We start from the raw sequence: 16158 nt of genomic DNA, 5'->3' as shown, positions 1-16158 counted from the left end.
ATTATTTTCCGGTAGGTTGTCGGTCGGCGTGGGTACTTCTTCGTTTAGTCGCAAATTTTCTTGGAATTTATTTTTTAGTTAAATTCGTCTAAGAAAATCGTCAGCATAGGTCTAATCCAGGTGACCTGTGATATGAAAAAATAAAAATCAGCGGAAAAGCTGTCCTGAGACCGCTTGACTAGAGAAATAAGTCGCTGTGGGGTAATCTATAGCGTTTTTTCTCATTCAGCTTGTTTCAGAAGAATGAATTATACTTTCGCTGAAAAATTTTGAGTTTTTCAATTGAGACGCTTGTAAAACATAATAAGCTTTTGTTTGTGGGCTTGAAAATTGGGCAGTGAAAATTTTTTTTCGTACGGAATCGTTGCCAAAAAAATGCCTATAACAGAACATCATTTTAGTAGAAAATATACGATACATAGAAGATTATTTTTAAGACCTTACTAGTTGAACGTACTTAAAAATGGTGATAAAGTGAAGCTTCTTCATCGTCCTAATAAAAATTGAAAGAGTGGTGAATATTTCAACTTCATATCTGAGAATTTCCTCAGTTGTTAAAAAAAAGCACGAAGCAGGGAAAAGCTAATAAAAAAAAAATAATAAAAAAATACGAGGTTAATGATACAAACGCAAATCTGTCTTAGAATTTATTATAAATCACAATGTTAAATTTTTAAAGAATGTAATAATTTTCAAAATTTGACACATATTTCAATTTTGACACCTTGTGTCGCTTGTTGCATTGTTACCTATATAAATCAAGATAATGCCTCTGCAATTAACACACTTGCTCTTATCACCTTTCTTATAAAGGAGCTTAAACAAAAGTTTTTGTGAGGTCATTAGGTAATTTCTTTTTTAAAATCATATTTGTAACATTTATTAATTTATCTCTAATTTTGCAACCATCGTATTTTAAGAATTTCATTTACCACACTTCGACGCATTAGCAAAATATTCTGCACATCTCTCTTTATCCCCCTTCTTATGACTTATTGTGGTCCGGTTCCTATCTTTAACTGGAGCATGCTCTGACTTACTGTTTCCTTTCAATTTCATGACATGACAATACAGTATCTGTATATTTGCAGCGTGAATGCATCTTGCGGATCCTTGGCAATTCTATCCATGACTTCAGTTTCATCTACTCATAGTTCATACTTTGATGCCTTCTTTACTTCCCTCACTTTCCTCTTATGCTTGTGTGATGTATAACTCGGAAAGTGTTTGGTAAACCCTTCTTTTTTTCTATCAAGATTTACTCGTTTCTGGCTAAGCTCATAGCCTATCTGCATTTCCCACTTTCCGCCCTTGACATCTTTTGTTATTTAGCAGACTATTTTTTCTGAAATAATTCCACCCATCCTCTATAGTGTCAAAGTAAATCCTGCAGTTTCATGTCCAACTGTTCTTAGAAATTTTTTCTCAGATGCTTGTCCATGAGTCTATCAACGTTATAACTTCTTGGAATATATTTTACATCTTAAATTTCAACTTCTGATTAATTCTAAAGACTGCTAGATTGTGACCTCCACCTTTGAAAGTCCTATGTACCTTTTTTTCTTGCTGTTGTTATGGCCTCCCACTATTGAGAGCCATATATAGCTATATATATACAGCTATATAGCAATTAGTCTCACTATTGCCGGTCAGGGACTAATAACTGTTTCAAGTCTAACAAAATGCTACAATCGATATAGAGCAGGACAGCTAAGAGTCCTGTTACCTCTTGTTGAATGGAAGTGTTGTGCAATCCTGAACCCATCTTGGTCACAACATGGTTTTCCGCACTTCGCAATGCTCCACTATCAACAAGATTTGATATTTTTCTAATGCAATCTCTAGCCTATTTCCTCCAACTCGCTATGTTTTCATGCATGTAAATATTATTTTACAATGATGAGGTAGCCCATAATAAATAGCTAGCTAGGAAGAGGGTACTGAGCCCCTCCCCCAAAAAAACTCACAAAAAAACACCAAAATGGACAAAACCTAGAAAAATTATCACTAGTTAGAAATGCAATATAAAGTAGAGCAACGGTCGAGGTTTTTTTTTATTATAACGACTCAATTTACAATAGACCTTAAAAATAGATTACCAGTTTCTTCCAGCAGTAATACAAGTGTTTTTTTCTTGTAACATTGTTGTTGGTCCAGAAACTGTTGATCCATAATTGTTCTTGCATTTAGCAAAGCATCTATAGCCACAATTGTCAGAGTCGTGATAAACCCTCTGCGGTGTGACTGGGAAGAGGTAAAAATAGCTAAAACTCCTGATACCTGACTCAGGATCAGATTGAGTTTTGTGTGACAGCTTAGGTCGCTAGCTAGATCCTCAAAGCATTGCTAGATGGAATGTAGATCCAAATTTGAATATCGAAGTACTTTTCCTTTGACGGTTGGATTTAATCTTAATTTCAGCTGATGATCCGATTGGGACTCTCCCCCTGACGAGGATATGCTAGGTATAACAGATTGGAGACGTTCCGGTGCTGTTATATGGCTTGGGTTCTTAACTGCGTCTATGTTCCTTCCTCCGTCCCTATCTCCGACAAGAAAATCCTGCTTGCGTGTCCTCTTAGTGGCTTCAGAGTGGACCTTTCACGAGCTTTCTTGACCAAAACTGCGACTTCTACCAGTGCTTCAGTGTGACCTTGAGGAGTGGCGCCCCTCGGGGAAATTATAGCCTAGTAAACGACACAGCATTTGCATTGGATTATGATGAATGCGTAATTCTTTCTGGGTTTGGTCTGTGTGTGTGTTTCTTTTTTTTTGGGGGGGGGATGCTGATCAAACCTGTTCGTAGCTAAGTTTTCTATTTTGGGTTGCCTCTCCATAGTAGCTTAATATTTGTCGACATGAACATATGATATCGACAAATATTAATAGTAGGTAATAGTAGGTAAAGGTATTAGTAGGTAATAGGCTTGAAATTGTCTGTGCAGGAGTTCGGTTCTTGTTGATAGAAGTATTGCCAAGTGTGGAAAACCATGTTATAACCAAGATGGACCCAGGATCGCACAAAATCTCCATTCAACTGAAGGTCCCAAGGACTTCTTGCTGTCAGTTCTAAGCCGGTTTAAGCAGTGTCAACTTGAGAAGATGTGTTAGTCAACGTCCTGTACTAGTTCTGATACCGTTTCTTTTTCTAATGTCATAATAATTTCAATGATTAAAGGACAGTAAAATTGGAACTTGTAATATCACAACATTAAAAACAACTATCCTATCGACTTTATGACTGACGAATTCAAACGCTTCGAACCGGACTTATTAGGAGTTTTGGAAACTCATATCCCAGGGGTAGAAAATGTGAAATTAGGTGATATAGAATTTATCTAGTCAGGCAGGAAGAATGAGGTGCATGGCAAGGAGTACGGCTCAAGATTAGTAATAAAGCGCCCAAGTCTTTCTTAGGTTAAGAAGAAATTAGTAGTATATTTCTTGTTTCATGACTAAAAATTACGAGTTATCAGTAATAGTAGTATGGGCCCTAGTAGAACCGACTGAAGGAGATAGTAGTGACTTAGATGGATTTCACTTACAGGAACAAATAGATAGGGTTCCAGGTAGAAATATGGCATTTTCATTAGAGCATTTAATGCCCAGGTTGGTAGAAATATGGGTAGTTAATATACTAGCCTAGGTAAATTTGGCGCAGGAATAGACAATAGTACTGGTTACAGACTTTTGCAATTTTGTAGGTATAACAATCTAGTTATAACCAATACAGTGTTTGGTCATAAAATGGCCCATAAGTTAATAATATGTTCAGTTGATGGTAAGACAACTAACCTTTTTGATCATATAATTGTATACCGAAGAGTGGCAGGATCGATACAAGATGCCAAGGTATATAAGAGTGTTGTTGATTTTAAAAGTAAGAACCAGCATCTAGCAGTGTCTAAGGTTAATTTAAAGCTTAAATTTAGGCAGGGTAACCACCTTCCGGGAAGCTGTGACGTTGGTAGACTCTGGGTTGAGAATTTAAGAGGCACTCTCCAGGAAATTAATTTGAGAGGCACTCTCCAGGACTTAAAAATTGGACAATTTAGAAGATGGATGGAATAATTCTAGGAAAATAGTTTTTGAAGCTGCTAATGGTGTCTTAGGGAAGAAATTTAGAAACGTAGCTAGGAATATTGGTGAAAATGTTTTATGTTTAATAGAGAGGATGAGGGATTTGTACAAGAATTGTTTGAGTGAAGTACATGGAGAAAATATTAAAATATGAATTGAGGAGGTGTAAAGTGGAGACCATGGTTAAAATTGCAGAATATCTGGAAGATGCAGCCAGACGACATAATAATGAAAAACTGTACTGACATGTTGGTAAATGGAGAAAGAATAGTCAATCTAGAATTGTCCCAGTTAAAGACAGGAACGGGACTACAATTAGTGACAAGGAAAGAGAGAAAGGCAAAACATTTTGAGAATGTGATAAGTAGTTGTAGAGTTACTGGAAAATATGTAGAAAAAAACTTAAAAAAGTTTGTGACGCTTGGATGTAAAGGAAGATTTATTTTCTGAGAAAGAATTAACAACAGGAAATAAAAAAGAAAAAGACCCATGTGCTGAAACTGTACTAAATGAATTTTTTCTTTTAAATATGGTTGTTACGAGGTTACTGAAGGTTATGAAAACGGTTCTTGAAAAGGGGTACCTAGCGATTTACGGAAAACTCTAGTAAAGCCCTCTATAAGAGAAATGATAAGACGGACTGTGGTAATTATAGAGAGATAAGCCTGACTTCAGTAGGGAGCAAATTACTTTGTATGATGATGCTTTTTCGACTTAGAGATGCTGTAGATAAAGTTTTAAGAAAGATGTACGAGAATAATGTTACTGCAGTTAAGGTAGGAAATGAGGTTAGAAGCACGTTCCGTATTAAATCAGGAGTTAAGAAGGGTTGCGTTCTATCCCCATTTATTTGGATATTTCGATGGGTTTTATCCTAAGCACCACAGCAAAGGCATTGGGAGGATAGGAAATCAAATGGGGAAGTAAAACTTTCCTAGACTCATATTATGCTGATGATTTAAGCATTCTAGATGTAAAAGTTACCAAAATGAAAGAATTTTAAAAGTTTTGCGAGTTCAGGGCTCCAGAATAGGTTTGAAAATTAGTGTTAAGAGCGCTAAAGTGCTAAGACTAGGAATAAGTGAAGGTGAAAAGGTGATGCTGGGTACAAGGAAGATCGATCAACTGGACAGCATCCCTTACCTAGGTAGTATTATTAGTAAAGATGGTGGGTTCAATGAAGGTATTAAAAGTACAATAACCAAGGCCCAGTGTTTTTCAGCAATTGAAAAAAGTTTGGGAGACTAGGAAAATAAGTTTGCGAACCAAGATTAGAATATTGGAAGCTACAGTGACGGTAGTGGCCGAATATGGCTCTGAAACGTGGGCGCTCATAAAACGGAGGTGGATTTGCTAGATGTTTTCCAGAGAAATTCTTTATGTATTGTTTTGGGCACCCGACTGACAGACCTTATCTCAAAAAGTAAGGTGTACGAAAAATGTGGTTCAATCTCTCTTTCTAGGGCTATAATGAGAGAAAAGTTGAGATGGTTAAGACACGTTCTGCGGATGAAGAATGACAGATTGTCCTTGTCGACCAACCGTCTAGGGCTAAACGAAGCATGGGTCATCCTTGAATAGGGAGGGAGAATATCGGAAAGATTAAGGGCAATAAAAACTTCTTTGGGAAGGTGTAAAGAGGAAGGCTTTGGATAGATTGAGGTGGAGGAGGAGCGTGCGTAGCTATGTTGGCCTCAGTCGTTTTGGTGCTGCAGTGATGTGTTAGCGGCAGCATCCAATTGGGATAGTCTAATTTTCATTGACGTTCCTACGATAGGATTGTAACTTAATTGCAAGAATTAAGATCCTGCTACGTGGCGGGATTTTGATAATAAATTTCGGAATGAGGGTAACAGTACAAATCTTGTTGGAATAGAAAGTGGGTGTTTAAAGATATGATAATAGAAGCTGTATAGAATAGAAAATTAAACATAAAAGTAGATTTGGAATATTTAGGGATTAAACGAAGTCGTTGGGCTGTTCGAAACTAAGACAGTTATTAACGAATAAAAACTTTTAATCAAAAAAAGAATCACAAGTTCATTTTGATCGACAAGCGGACTGTTGCAGAATGGAAAAATAAAAATTAATAAAAATTAAATCCATGGAAAAACCCTCAAGTTCATTGAACTTAATCTAAAATTAATCCTATTTCGCCTTGATGATGTTTTGTTATCCTTGTTTCTAACCTCCTTTTTTTACTTTAATTTCCTAAGGTTATACCTTGCGAATACTGAATAACTCTTTACTTACTGCATACATTGTAGTAGTAACAAAAATTCTATTAGTTTTGTCAAAAACAAAAATAAAACAATTCTATCAGTTATTTTTTCAAGATAAAAGTTTTACTCTTTGTGGGTCTATGCTAGTTTTATTTTATTTTTTTTTATTTTTTGCTTGGGCAGTTAGTCCGAGCAAATTTTACACTACTCTAAACGCTTTGCGCTAAAATTCTTTAAAAATATTTCTCATTAAATTTCCCACGGTAAATCCCCCCCCCCCCCCCGAAAAAAATTCGTCCCATTAACAAACGCTATATGTGAACAATGGGCAAATTTCTTAACTTGCAGCGCTTTCCCAGAGACTATGGAGGGACTATACTTTCCCTCATAATCATCTCTGGCTGTACCATTTCTACAATAATATTACCATTCAAGGTGTAAGAGTTATATTGTTTTGCGAAAACCAAGAATGTTTCAAATTTTTTCTGGGCTGCTTGAACGAAGGAGGGTTTTTTTTGGGGGGGGTGATATAGCAAGCAGCAGTATAAAGCATTTTGAAACAAAAATAATTATCTAATAATATCTAAAATCAAGACAAAGCGATAAACACTTTCGAAAAACTGAAAGAATTTCTCATTTTGTACTTGTCTGGCCATTCTCTCCAGCTGGTAAAATGTGCATTCATCGTTCTAAAAGTAAAGGATGTTTTTGAACCTTCTCTTTCTCTCTCTTTTGTTTGTTTTATGGAGCGGTCAGGCTTGCCTCAGATCGGTTCGAATATTTTGAAGTGAACCATTAATTCTCAACTTTTAGGAGAGCCCTCTATCTAAAAGTTTTTAAAGGGAGATTTAACTCACGGAACACTCGGGCTAAACGTTATCAAAGAAAAAAAAACGTAGAACAAATAAACTAGGAAAAAATTAAAACATTTTCAGAGTTTACATTCTTAGTGTTTCTTTCCTTACGTTATTGTTTGCTGTAAACGTACAAGATGATTGTCACGAAATAGGGGACTTACCCAAATCCAATTAACGAGGCTGTATGGTGTTGCCCACTATTGCTATGAAGGAAACTCATAGCAATGTATTAATTGCTATGTATTGCTTTGTTAAGTGTAATGCTTGTCAGAGATATTTTCTCCCATGTGAACCTAGAGTTTGAGCCAAAAACAGTTTTCCATTAACGCGTATGTCTAAATAAACTAGATCTACGTTGCATGGGGCAACGTGAGGTAGTGGAGCAACCTTTGTTCGGCTTCACCGAGTAAAGTGTTGCAAGAGCAACACTTTGGTTCTGTTTCCTCGCTTCGATTAAACGCTGAAGTTGTTAATCTGTAAGCAAAAGTTTCAAACCCCTCATCCCTGAAGATGAGTGTAGCCTAACAGCCGATTATTACTTACAAGTCCCCTACATGTCTTACCGCTGGAACCAAATTGGTCTTACCATCAAATACACCGGAAACAAATAATAGGTGCAACAACTAGCAAAAGTTGCGAACCCCTCATTGCCGAAGATGATTATGAGCTAACAGCCGACTGTTGCCTAAAACTCCCCTATATGTATCACAATTGGTATCGGTCTATTGGTTTCAGTGTGTACATTATTACTGAAGTTGTCAACCCCTTTAAACTTTCAAACTGGTGTATCTCATGAAGGAATTTTTCTACCGAAAAACGGATTACATCTACTTTGATCAGCTCATCAAGAGCTATCGACTGCCGTCGAAAAAAAGTCTGTCTGTCTTAGTTCAAAAGTTGACTTTTTTGTCGTAGGCCAAATTTCTAACGTCACCACTTAGAAAGGAGCAAAGGATAAACCAATGTCTTTAGCAGTGAGAGAACTTTTAAAGTTTAAGAGGTACATCTGATACCATTTCTCTACCGCAATCCCAAGTGCGAAAAACCAAATGATAAACTCAGCTGAAATCACGAACACAAATGGGTAGAAACAAAAACCATCCTTTTTGGCCCCAGGCAACAGCTCTACGAAGCTTTCCTAAATACAAAGTCATATTCATCAATCCAACCTAAGGTCCACACTTTCCTTAAAAACCGCAGAGGTTAGACCCTGACCACTTTCTAGGAATCAGCGGAAATCGAGGTGCTAGAAAAAAAGCACACGATAAAACCAAAGCGTTGCTCTCGCAACTCAATAAACTGAATAAAGCATATTGTTGAAACAAATTTTGAGGTATCATAGCTGATTAAGAAATTTCTGATTTCTAAACTTAGGATCACACAGAAAAAAAAACATGCTTCAATTGAAGAGATTCGTTTAACGCATCAATAAGTATTTTTGTTTGCCGTTATTTTCACACAGGATTTTTACTTTGTCTAGTTTTTACAGCCATAATTAACTCTCAAGAAAATAATCAGTTTAGCTTCAATGGCTGTTTGCGGTTATGTAGAAAAATTATCTATCTGCCCAGTAAAACTTGGATTTTTTTAACTTAATCAGTTGCTTGACCAGGTAACTAAAAATACTTAAGCTGACAATAAGATTGCCGTAGCTAGTCAATATTGGTCCTTTGTGAACAAATATGGGAACTTAGGGTGAATAGCAAATAACTCATAATTTTAGGCTCACTCATGAGCAACTTGCTTGTCACGGCAGTTATCTGCCAATTACAGCTATTTCTGTTACCTTGTTAAGCAGTTTATTAGGTTAAAAAATTCAACTTTGATCTGAAAATTGGGTAATTTTTCTATGCAATTGCGACAGCCATGTAAATTGTTTTCCTGTATTTTTCCAGTAATATCAGGAGTCATAAAGCTTTTTGTTTTAGCACCCTTTGGAACGTTAGTTGTAATTTATAAGTGTTTTTTATAGTATTGTTGTATACGTTTGTTATAACATATAAACCTTTGGATCATTTCCTAGTGAAGAATATCGCTTTTCTTCAGGAATAAGTTTGATTAGTTCCTTGGAATTGGTTCCCAGGCACGGCTACGTGGCAGGGTTTTATATATGGATTCTCATTGTCGCTTGCCTTCTAACCGAGGCTGTTGTCCCATTGAATCAACAGGCTGATTTACATCATCCTCCAGTTCTCGCATTTTCATGTAATCTTTAACATAGTTGTTTGTGTCTCACAATATTTTTTCCAAGTGATCCATTAAGTTACGAGGGATCCTATAGTTTAAACAATGTGGAAAGAGTTCTTCAATAGCTTCATCCAGATTTAAAAACTACATTTGGCCATATGAAGGTAATTCAAAATCACCTACAGGGGTTTGTGATTGATGTGCTGCTAAATTTATTTTGTAATATATTTGTCTAGCGACATTGAATCTGAAAACATTACGACTATTGATAGTGGTAATGTCCAAATTAATTGACCGCTTACATTGAATGAAGCTAATGCAAAGCTTGAGTTCAAGTTTCAGATTTACTTGTGGAACTTTTTAGAGAGCAAGTGACGTCTTATAAGAGGCCAAATCAATTCATTTGGAAATTATGGAGGTGGCAGTGTCGCTAGACCAAGTAGGCATCAACCTCCAAATGAATCGTCTTTGTTGGCTACTCTTTCCTCAGAAAAATGAAAAACTTCACTTTGAATACATACAACGTTGAAGGGTCCCAGTGACTTTTTATTAACATTTGAGAAGTGTACCGCATCTTCATAAGTCTGTTCTGGGTTTTGCGTTACAGTTTCTTGGTATCGAAAATTGCAATGGCGTTGTTCTTTTAACGTAATATTTCTCTCTCTTTCACTTTTATTTTGACTCGTTCTAATTCTCGCTTTCACTTTTAATTCTCGCTGCCGCTTATCTTCTAACCGCATGTTTCTTTGTTCTCGCTGTTGCATATCTTCTAAACACATATTTCTTTGTTTTTCATTTTCATTTCTGATTCGTTACGGTCCTCGTTTTCGCGTGTCTTGTAACCGTGTATTTTTTTTTTTGTTCTTCACTTTCTTTTTTGACTCGTTTTAATTCGTGCTGCTGCTTATCTTTTAGCTGCATATTTCCTTGTTGTCCAATTTCGTTCTTGACTCGTAATAATCTTTGTTCTTCACTTTCGTGTTCGACTCGTTTTAATTTGTGTTGCCGCTTATGTTTGAACGTAAATTTCTTTGCTCTTCGCTTTCGTATTTGATTCGTTGCAATTGTCATTGTCGCAAGTATTCTGACCGTATATTTCTTTGTTCTTCATTTTTGCTTATCATTGCGTCACACATGTTTTCAATCTTCTTTGCCTCAGCCACTCGGATTGGTTTTGTCACATTTGATGGTCTAGCTCTAGGTTGTCGGGTCATCCTCTTGATCTTGTCTCATTTGGTGGTCCATTTTGTTCATTTTAAGCAGTTGCTAATTGACGCTTTTGTTCCCTAAGCATTATGAAACTGCTTAAAACGCCTTTTGTAAATAGCCAATTTAAAAGAAGAGCTTACTGACCATCTCCTATGCTTAGAGAGTTAGTTTTCTCCTCTCTTCTCTCTTCCCCTCTATCTTTCCTTTGCGACTTGTTTTATGTCATTATTTAATTAGTGCTTAATTTAATGTTTAATTTGTCCTGTTTTGAATTTATTTAATGTCAGTGTGCTATTATCTATTAATAGTGCTTTTACTTAATCTAATGTTTAGTCTCTCACTGGCCAAAGAGCCTGTGTGGGGGTCTAAGGTTCTGTAATGTTTTCTATGTTTTTTCTTTAAATAAATCGATTAATTGGTTGATTGATTGGACCCATTAAACTTGGTATTTTATGCTTAGTTATGTTTCTTTTTTAATTTTGCATGCATCGTAGATTCTAAAAACGATACGACTACTACTGGGGCGGAAATGATGTAATTTATGCTCTTGAAATATGCTCATACATATGACGTTGCTCATATGGAATTTTTTTTCCAAATTTAGGCTTTTGACGATTTATGCAAACTCTTGACCTATCTGGATCGCTTGGTTTCAGGCCAGAAAATCCCAGGATACCAATTTTCCTATAAAATGTGTGGTTGTTTTCGGGAAAAGCCTGTAAAGCTACCTGAAATGCCTAAAATCTTTGTTAAATTTCAGTTTGGTTCCATAAGCAAGTTATGATGGATTTCTAAGTCAGATGTTTTCTCTTTTCTTTCTTTGTTCTTGTTTCAAATAGCCATACGAGTATAATACTTGTCTTCCTTCCAGGGGAAGACACGAGCTTTTGCTAAATCTGGACGATTCTTAGCCCGTCATCCTTCTATGCTTCCGGACGGTTGTATAAACCCTGGAAGGTCATTGACCAGCCGTCCAACCTATATTGACTGTATATACTCTGAATCGATGGAAACTTACTTTGTATTAGATGTCCTGATGTGGAATGGATTACAGGTTGTTGACTGTGATGTAAGTATAGATTTTTGTAGGTTACCTAAAGGGGATGCACCTAAGCTTTGAAGTTGAATTAAATGTTCGTCGTAATTGAATCCGTAAGCAGGCTCCTAACCTTTGCTCTTTATCGGTAAAATGGACTCGTCAGGAATGTTTAACCATGAACAAAGGAAGAATTTTTTTTTAGTAATTTAATGCGTATTTTAAAATTGAATGATGAAATGCTCGAGTAACTTAATCTTTATTTCAGTTTAACAGAGCGTAAAAATAAATCTATTTAAGCAACAGTTTCGACACATGCTTATCTAATTTAAGCGGTCAAGCAAAGATTAGTTGATGTTGGCTTTCCTGGATATTAAATAAAAAAACAAGGTTTTTAACTGCAAGTAAGGAGAGACATTAAGCTTAAAATGAACAGAAAGGGGTTGTTCCCTCCTCAACGTCCCGCTTTTTACGCTTAAGTTTTGACTCTTTGTCACAGTTCTACTTTTTAAAACAATAAAAAACTTTTGCGTAAAGAGTAGGACGTTGAGGAGGGCATAACTCCTTTCATATACGGAATAATGTCTGTTCGCTTTAAGTTTCAATGTCGCTCCTTACTTGCAGTTAAAAAAAATTGTTTTTTTTTATTTAATTTCTGAACATTTTTGAATTGATGCATGTTTTAACTTTGGCTGACCGCACATGAATAATTAAAACAAAATTTACACGTGAATTTTTTTTTGGCTAAATGGCTTTCTCATGTTATTTATTCGGACGATTTTGAGAAAAAAGGGATGGGGGAGAAGGCCTAGTTTCCTTCCAATTTCTTGGTTACTTAAAAAGCCAACTAGAACTTTTTATTTTTTACCAAAATTTTTTTTAGTGAAAAATATAAGAATCTTACGAGTTAACTTGCGCAAGAAACTTCTATATTCGTATATTTTTATGGGTACTCTATTTTTATTACATATATGACGGTGTTTGTCCCCTTTTTAATATCTTGCTCTTTACACAAACCTTAACTTTTATCCCGATTCTTTAAGAATGACCCCAGATTCACAAAGGCCGTAGGATAAATATTTGAAATTACTAAAAGTACTTTAGCGTAAATAGCGAGGTATCTAGAAAGAGATGAACCCCTCATGTAAGTAATAATTTCTGTTCATTTTAAGTTTTAATGCCGCTCCTTTCTTTCAGTTGAAAACACTTTTTCATATGTATTTTTTCATTTTTTTTAAATATGCGCTCCCCCCTTCATGGAATTTCTCTTCCCTCACGACAAATATCTCCAAGTAAAGATCCTTCCACGTAGTTCCCTCCCCTCAACCCCCCAAACAAAAAAAATCCCCTGAAAATGTCTTTACACTTCCCAATAACCATTTCTTTATGTAAACACTGGTCAAAGTTTTTAACTTGAAGCCCCTCCCCGGAGATTCAGGGGGAGTAAGTCGTCCTCAAAGACATAGATATCATTTTTTTACCATGCTCAACAAAATGGCTATCTCAAAATTTCGAATCGTTGACTTCGGGAAAAAATGAGAGTGGGATTGGGGCCTACCTGCCCTCCAATTTTTAGGTCACTTAAAAGGGCATTAGAACTTTTAATTTCTGTTAGAATAAGCCCTCTCACAACATCCTAGGACCACTGAGTCGTTATGGTCACCCCTGGGAAAAAACTGAAAAAAAACAAATGAACACCCACCTGTGATCAGTTTTGGCAACAAATATGAAGTTCCACATTTTTTGTAGATAGGAGCTTGAAACTTCTACAATGGAGTTCTATAATACGCTCAATGCGATGGAGTGATTTTCGTTAAGATTCTATGACTTTTAAGGGGCATTTCCCACTATTTTCCAAAACAAGGCAACTTTTCTCAGGTTCGTACCTTTTGATGGGCTAGACCAAATTTGATGAAACTTATACATTTAAAATCAGCATAAAAATATAGTTCTTTTGATGTATCAATTGGTATCAAAATTCTGTTTTTTTAGACTTTTGTTTACTATTGAGCCGGGTCGCTCCTTACTGCAGTTCGTTACTGCGAACTGTTTACTTATTTTCATAATATTTTTGCATAGGTGCCCACGAGTACTGCACATAAGGGAAGGGTCGGGGTGGAATAAAGTAGCTATCACAGAGGAAAGATATCCCAGAGTAAATTTCTTTAAACTCTATTTTTCGTAATGTGTTGCATACTTGGCAAATAGCATCCTCCAACTGACGTCTTTTGATGCAATATAAACGGTGAATTAACGCAGGGAGTTTACTATCAAGCGTGTTTTCTTATTTTCTGTGCAGGAATAAAAACTTTCCCTCAGAATATTATGTGAGCGCTGTCAAAGCAATAAACGCTTTTCCATATTCTTACAAGCTTTCAAAATTCACTTGATCGATTTTTAGCAAGAATTGAAGCTGGGTTCCTGCTACAAAATGACTGAAAATGGATAATTGAAGTTCTTTTAAAAGGACTTGTTTTTGGGTTTGTCTTGATAGTCACTCCACTATTTATTCATCAAATTAATTCATCTATGTCTAAATTTTCGGAAAATTGCACTCTAGTCCTAATTTATTAAACATCAAATCTTAGAGAATGTTGAATTTGAGGCTGTGCTCAAATGGGGCAGGAAGAGATAATACGAAAAGCCTTATAGAAAGCAGGAACTTCATCGAAGGTAGTAAAAAGTTCCGCTATTGACAGGTTGGGGTGAAGGAGAAGCTTGCGCAGCTGCATTAGTCTTATGTAGCTCGTTGCTATGAATAGTTATCAGTATTAGTGGTAAAAGCTATTTTACAGGGTTTGCAGGGGTGGGGGGAGGACAAAATCAGTGCTGTTCTGATTTTGTAGTTTATTGCGTCATTAGATAATTCTTTATTGTCATGGTCGTGTTACATTAAAGTAATTATTGTGAATAAAATTTTTTTTTTATTTTTTCCCATTTATTACGTTGGTTGCAAACCAATGAATGTTAGACATAGATTTAATAACCAGCAAAACCTGCCTCATTCTGGTGTTCAATATGTATGTCTTAATTTGACTGATGGTATACCAGAGAATACTTACTTTCGCCCCCCTACGTCATCCCATGTGTGTTTTTGTATTATTTTATGTTGCGTTTAGAAATAGCTAGAGTTCCTTGAACTTAGTAGCTTTTGTTTCGGTTATTTGGCTAAAAATCTAATAATAACTGCTAACGCTCTTTTAGAACAAGAAGTAACTCAGGAAAAAACGATCGTTGTTCTTCAACTTCTATTTGATCTCTAACACAGATCGGTGATCGACCTCTGCTTCGGCTTTTCGATTTCTATTTGGATACTATGATATAATACATGTAATAAGATAAATACAATTATCGGAAAATCCTGTCTTAAATTCAGCCGCGCAGCAATTTTCAGAAGTAATACATATCTATGGCTGTATGAATCGATAATAAAAATGTTTAGTAACTGTTTATGATGAGGATGAACTCAAATGAATTCATCCCCATGATGGCACTGGGCTGTAATATAATCGAATAAATTCGACAATTTATTCATTGTTTGTATCTAGTGAGAAACCATGAATAATTGTCCCTTATAACTGTGTTTAAAGTGAAAATAAAAAGGCCCCCTGGCGGTTTTTACTTTTTTATAAAAAGGCCCCATGGACCCTCCCTGGCGGTTTTTGTTGTGACGAGTTTTAGGCCCAGCACCCACGGGACAACTGTTTTGAGACTATAATTGCTAACCGATTGCGCACTCAACTGTTCTGTGACCATAGCCCTGGAGTAGAGTGGGGGCCTGCCCAAGAGGTAATCGAGATGAGACTGGTTTCCAATCAATATAAAACCGTTTCCGTATGAGCTTCCAGTCGTGGTCAGGTTTGCGTTGCAGAGTGTTGTCCCACATATTTTCGGGAGCTACCGCGTTGATCCAATTATTTTGGCTCTCAACATGTCAGACCAGGAATTAATTGTGAAATTCGTAGGAGAAGTATGAAGAGCTGTACAACTATAAAATTTATGTAAAATGCGATAAATTTTCTATCTGTTTGAAACAGTTCTTTTGCTGCAAAGAAAAAACGAGACTTCGCATCCTTTTCTAAGTAGGGATAGACCCAATACTCCTTCTGAATCCTATAAAACCTGCGATACTTATAGTAATCAATTATGTGTTCCTCGTTGGAACTCAGAGTTAACCACACTGCACTGCTCAATTAGATAATAGGAAATATAATGTAAAATAGGAAATTTTAAGCAATAAAAGGAAAGCAGCCTACAAAATGCACCTTGAAACCCAGTGCTGTACTTCTGGCAAGTATAATTGAATACAGTTTACATAAAATTTACGGTAGCCTATGTATAAAAATAATGGAAGTCCATCTATCCTTTCTCTTCTGCTTTTCTATCCATTTCAGCTTGTATAATTGAGTTCTGAGTCATTTTATTGTCACTATGTACCATAGACCCTTTTTTTCGTCGGTAACAATTGAATAAAGAGGTTGGACTCTAAACCCAATGTGGAATTGCAAAAGACTCATACTACTATTCTTAGTAGTTGCATGCATTTAGATCTTAGGGCGGGGATGTG

At 36.0% G+C, this 16158-nt stretch overlaps 1 protein-coding gene across 1 annotated transcript in view; it reads left to right on the top strand.

Moving 5' to 3' along the window:
- Positions 1-16158, top strand: part of LOC136036338 (snurportin-1-like) — a 48684-nt gene that overhangs the window by 12908 nt on the left and 19618 nt on the right. Inside the window, exon 5 of the mRNA XM_065718488.1 lies at positions 11427-11624. Coding sequence (XP_065574560.1) covers positions 11427-11624 — 198 coding nt within the window. The remainder of the gene's footprint in view (positions 1-11426; positions 11625-16158) is intronic.

Source organism: Artemia franciscana, chromosome 15 (assembly GCF_032884065.1).
Source record: "Artemia franciscana chromosome 15, ASM3288406v1, whole genome shotgun sequence".
In the NCBI taxonomy this organism is placed as follows: Eukaryota; Metazoa; Arthropoda; class Branchiopoda; order Anostraca; family Artemiidae; genus Artemia; species Artemia franciscana.
Note: the sequence above shows the minus strand (reverse complement) of the source record. Positions and strands in the feature narration are given on the sequence as shown.